The sequence below is a fragment of the Xyrauchen texanus genome, chromosome 9 (genome assembly GCF_025860055.1).
Source record: "Xyrauchen texanus isolate HMW12.3.18 chromosome 9, RBS_HiC_50CHRs, whole genome shotgun sequence".
In the NCBI taxonomy this organism is placed as follows: Eukaryota; Metazoa; Chordata; class Actinopteri; order Cypriniformes; family Catostomidae; genus Xyrauchen; species Xyrauchen texanus.
Window position 1 is genome coordinate 24,281,339 of NC_068284.1, and position 6,000 is coordinate 24,287,338.

A 6,000-nucleotide genomic window follows, 5' to 3' on the forward strand; every position below is an offset into this window, starting at 1 on the left:
AGAACAACAGCAGTGCACTTATTGGTGCACAAAGTATGTTTTACACCTGTAGTAATGAATGGCACTTTTGAAAAATGTGTTTAAAATTATATACAATCACATGAGATTTTAAGACACGCTCCTTAAAATCAGGGTCCTAGAAAAAGCTGTTTTTTCTTTGAGGCCGGTCACCCCTGATGGTGGCTGCCATGTCGAGATTACATGTCCAGCCATATCTTGCAAGTAGATTAGAGGAATTTACCTCAAAGCCCAAATTTTCCAGAGAACGTCAACGTCATTCCACTGTCAATCATCTCAATAGCAGTTCTTTTCACCTTACAATGGCAATAGCATTGCTTAAAATTCATATGGGGGCCTGGGTAGCTCAGAGATTATTGACACTTGACTACCACACCTGGAGTCGTGAGTTCGATTCCAGGGCGTACTGAGTGACTCCAGCCAGGTTTCCCAAGCAACCAAATTGGCCCGGTTGCTAGGGAGGATAGTCACATGGGGTAACCTCCTCGTGTTCACGATTAGGGGTTCCCGCTCTCATTTGGAGTTTTGGCAATCGTGCTATTATCCCATATCTCTCTGACATTTGGTCATTTGTGCTTTTGATTAAAGTTGTCCAGTACTACCCAGGTGCCTCAGCGGACCACCTCTATCTCCCCAGCTCTCCAGAACTCTCCAGGGAATGGAGAATCAGGTGGAGGGCGGAGAGCAGCTCCTCAGCTCATACGCACCAGGTGAGCACTCTACCAGATCACAAGCTGTTTGTGTTGCATTATGTTGGTGTTTGACTATCTATTGACTGTATCTTTCTGTTTTGAACTATGAAGTAATCCTGACCTGAGGCGGACTGAGTTGTCTCTGGACATGGCTCTGCAGAGAACCAGCAGTAACAGCTCATCCAGTTCCAGCACACCCACCTCTCAGGGTGGCTCCCATCTGGGATCCAGTGAGAGGAACCAGCCTAGAGGTAAGGCCCTCAGCCTTTTCAATGTAAGTGCCCTGTATGTCTTTTGTCCTCAATTTCAATGGAAAAGAACCCCCAAAAAGTTTGTGTCATTAATCCAGTGTGTTGTTTTTAGGTAAGTTCTATAAATACAATGACTTTAACTTACTTGCTCAGCAAGCTTGCTCAGTCTGACACTTGCTAGTTAGAACACAACAACACACAAAATAAATCTTGCATAGCTAGAAGTGTCTGTTTAATTAATTGCGTAAATATTAACCTCCAAAGAGTTATTTTTGCAGAGCTCCTCCTGTATAAAAAAAAAAGTCTATATATATATATATATATATATATATATATATATATATATATATATATATATATATATATATATATATATATATATATATTAGTTGAAGTCAGAAGTTTACATACACCTTAGCCAAAAACGTTTAAACTCAGTTTTTCACAATTTCTGACATTTAATCGTAGAAAACATTCCCTGTCTTAAATCAGTACTACTTTATTTTAAGAATGTGTAATTTCGGAATAGTAGTAGAGATAATTATTTATTTCAGCTTTTATTTCTTTCATACATTCCCAGTGGGTCAGACGTTTACATACAATTAGTTTGTATTTGTTATATTGCCTTTAAATTGGGTCAAACGTTTTGGGTAGCCTTCCACAAGCTTCTCACAATAAGTTGCTGGAATTTTGGCCCATTCCTCCAGACAGAACTGGAGTAACTGAGTCAGGTTTGTAGGCATCCTTGCTCACACATGCCTTTTCAGTTCTGCCCACAAATTATCTATCGGATTGAGGTCAGGGCTTTGTGATGGCCACTCCAATACCTTGATTTTGTTGTCCTTAAGCCATTTTGCCACAACTTCGGAGGTATGCTTGAGGTCATTGTCCTTTTGGAAGACCCGTTTGCGACCAAGCTTCAACTTCATGGCTGATGTCCACATAATTTTCCTTCATGATGCCATCTATTTTGTGAAGTGCACCAGTCCCTCGTGCATCAAAGCACCTACACAACATGATGCTGCCACCCCCAAGCCTCACCCTTTTTCCTCCAAATGTAACGATAGTCATTATAGCCAAACAGTTACATTTTTTTTTTCATTAGACCAGAGGACATTTCTCCAGAAAGTAAGATCTTAGTCCCCATGTGCCCTTGCAAACTGTAGCCTGGCCTTTTTTTATGGTGGTTTTGGAGCAGTGGCTTCTTGCTGAGCAGCCTTTCAGGTTATGTCAATATAGGACTAATTTTACTGTGGATATAGATACTTGTCCACCTAAAATTGCTCCCAAGCATGAACTAGACTTGTGGAGGTCCACAATTATTTTCTGAGGTCTTGGCAGATTTCTTTGTTTTCCCCATGATGTCAAGCAAAGAGGCACTGAGTTTGAAGGTAGGCCATAAAATACATCCACAGGTACACATCCAATTCAATACACCTATCAGAAGCTAAATGAGTATTGCCTTGACATATTTTTGGGAATTTTCCAAGTTGCTGAAACAGATACTTAGTACAGTTAACTTAGTATATGTAACATCTGACCCACTGGAATTGTGATTATAGTCAATTAAAAGTGAAACTATCTGTCTGTAAGCAATTGTTGGAAAAAATACTTGTGTCATGCATCAAATACTTACATGCGGGATATGGAACATATTCTGCCATTGACTTGACAATAAGCAAACCAGAGTTATTGCTTGACTTCTCATGGAAAGCCTTGGATGACCTATGTGGAAGTGACCACTTCTCTTTGATACTCACCTCTACAAGACTAGACATCCAACAAAGAACCCCAAGATGGCAACTCAAAAAAGCCAATTGGTACATGTTTCAAACCTTGATGTGCTATGAAAAATTTAATATGAGGATTAAAAATAACCAAGACCTAGCAAAAATCTTTACGGACACTTTAATTGAAATCGCAAATGAAACCATTCTTAAGACATCATCAAAGCCACATTGAAAGTCTAAACCATGGTTCTAAACCTGAAAAAGGATATCAAATCCTGGAAAAAAATCAGAAAAATTCTTCAACAAACATCCAACAACAGAGAATCTTACAAAATGAAAAAGGTGTCGGTACAAGCACGAAGAATCATTAATGAGACAAAAATTGGGATTTTGTTTCTAGTCTTACATCAGATAAACCATCCAAAAAGATCTGGGAAAGATGGAAAATAAGGGAGGTGGTCCACAAGTTCAACATATTAAATATCAAGGCACCCTATAAACTACAAAACAGGAAATTGCAAATAAACTATCAGAGTCTTTTGAGAAGAACTCACTAGAAGACTGTCAACATAATTTCAATACAATAAGAATACAGCAAGAACAGAAACCCCTTGACTTATCCTCAAACCATATGGAACCATATAATCAGCCTTTCACAGTGGAGGAGCTTTCGCGAGCTTTAAAGCGCACTCATAATACAGCAGTTGGACCAGACAAAATTCATTATGAATTTAAGCATCTGCCCCATACAGTACTACTGCTCCTCCTTGAAATTTTTAATACCATCTGGAGAACAGGAATTTTTCCTTCATCCTGGCAAGAAGCAATAATTATACCCACACCGAAACCAGGCAAGGACCATTCTGATGTTAACAATTATTGCCAAATATCCCTGACCTGCTGACTCTGTCGAACTATGGAGAGAATGGTCAATGACTGTCTAGTGTGGATACTAGAATCTGAACACAAGATCAGTTAATTCCAGTGTGGGTTTAGAGAAGGAATATGCACATTGGATCAACTTAATAGACTGGAATAATTTGTACGGGACAGCTTTATTAAAAAAAGAACATGCTGTAGCCATTTTCTTCGACCTGGAGGAGGCTTATGATACCACTTGGAGATATGGCATCCTTAAAGATCTATATGAATTCAGTCTTTGAGTCAAATTAACCATTTTTATTTCCAATTTCCTGTCCAATAGATGTTTCCGTGTTCAGATAGGAACTACTCTGTCAAATTCACATATTCAAGAACTAGGGGTCCCTCAAGGAAGCATTCACTTTACACTTTTCAGTATCAAAATTAATAGTATAGCTAATTTTATAATGGCCAATATTTTTTGCAGTTTATATGTTGATGATCTGTGTAATTGTTACAGAGGACAAAATATGAATGTAATCGAATGACAAGTACAATTATGCATCAATAAGATAAAGAAATGGTCAATAATAAATGGATTTACATTTTCTAAATCAAAGACTGTTTGCATGCAATTTTGCCGTTTGTGGTCTCTACATCCTGACCCAGTGATTTTTTTTTTTTCCCGTCAAAGTAAATTTACATTTTTGGACTTGTGTTCGATAACAAACTCTCCCTTATTCCAGACATGAGAAACCTGAGGAAAAAGTGTTTCAAGACAATGAATATTATAAAAGTGCTGGCAAAATCAAAATGGGGTGCTGACTTCACCGTACTTTTAGGACTTTACAAAGTGGTAGTCAGATCCCAGCTAGACTATGCATGCTTTGTATATGACTCAGCAAGAATGTCCTACATTCAAAGTCTGGACACCTTACATCACCAAGGACTACGACTGGCTTTAGGAGCATTCAGAACCTCTCCTGTTCAGAGTCTTTTCATGGAAGCCAGAAAACCTTCACCCCAGAACAGACGTTTGAAGTTGGCACTACAATATGCAGTGAAACTTAAGGCAATCCACCCTACCATATGGTTTGTCACTTCGAACGATCTTACTTACATCAAACCAGACCCAGACATATCAGACCTATTGGAAATAGGATCAAACCTTATCTAGAAAACCTGGATATCAATTTAAACAACTTAACCCAAGCTCATGTTTTTCCTATACCACCGTGGGATCTGAAAAAGGCCAAATATCATTTTGACAATGACCCAGCACAAAAAGACAGGGACACACCCTAATTAGTACCACCAGCATTTTTTATATATAAGCTTTTCCTCTGCTTTCACTGGTGGATCAAAAGCAGATAATAAAGTTTTGGCAGCAGCAGTTATCGGAGAGAAACACTTTGGAATCCATATTCTCGCCATATGGATAGCCTTGTTGCTGACATGGAGCTAAAAATAAACAAACAAACAACTCGTGTCATGCACAAAGTAGATGTCCTAAATGACTTGCCAAAACTATAGTTTGCTAGTATTAAATCTATTGAGTGGTTAAAAAAAGAGCTTTAATGAGTTCAGATTAAGTCTATGTAAACGTCTGACTTCAACTGTGTGTGTGTGTGTGACATACATATATATATATATATACACACACACACACACACACACACACACACACATACACATATATATATATATATATGTGTGTGTGTGTATATATATATACACATACACTTATATATGTGTGTGTATGTATGTATGTATGTATGTATATATATGTGTGTGTGTATATATATACACATACACTTATATATGTGTGTATATATGTGTATGTGTGTGTGTGTGTGTGTATATACATGTATGTATGTATGTATGTATGTATGTATGTATGTATGTATGTATGTATGTATGTATATATATGTGTGTGTGTATATATATACACATACACTTATATATGTGTGTATATATATGTGTGTGTGTGTGTATATACATGTATGTATGTATGTATGTATGTATGTATGTATGTATGTATGTATGTATGTATGTATGTATGTATGTATGTATGTATGTATGTATGTATGTATGTATGTATGTATATATATGTGTGTGTGTATATATATACACATACACTTATATATGTGTGTGTATGTATGTATGTATGTATGTATGTATATATATGTGTGTGTGTATATATACACATACACTTATATATGTGTATATATGTGTATGTGTGTGTGTGTGTGTGTATATACATGTATGTATGTATGTATGTATGTATGTATGTATGTATATATATGTGTGTGTGATATATATACACATACACTTATATATGTGTGTATATATATGTGTGTGTGTGTGTGTATATACATGTATGTATGTATGTATGTATGTATGTATGTATGTATGTATGTATGTATGTATGTATGTATGTATGTATGT

At 36.8% G+C, this 6,000-nt stretch overlaps 1 protein-coding gene across 1 annotated transcript in view; it reads left to right on the forward strand.

The window, feature by feature from the left end:
- Window positions 1–6,000, forward strand: part of LOC127648830 (TRAF2 and NCK-interacting protein kinase-like) — a 156,332-nt gene that overhangs the window by 123,447 nt on the left and 26,885 nt on the right. The window contains 2 exon segments of the mRNA XM_052133604.1: window positions 607–728; window positions 822–961. Coding sequence (XP_051989564.1) covers window positions 607–728; window positions 822–961 — 262 coding nt within the window.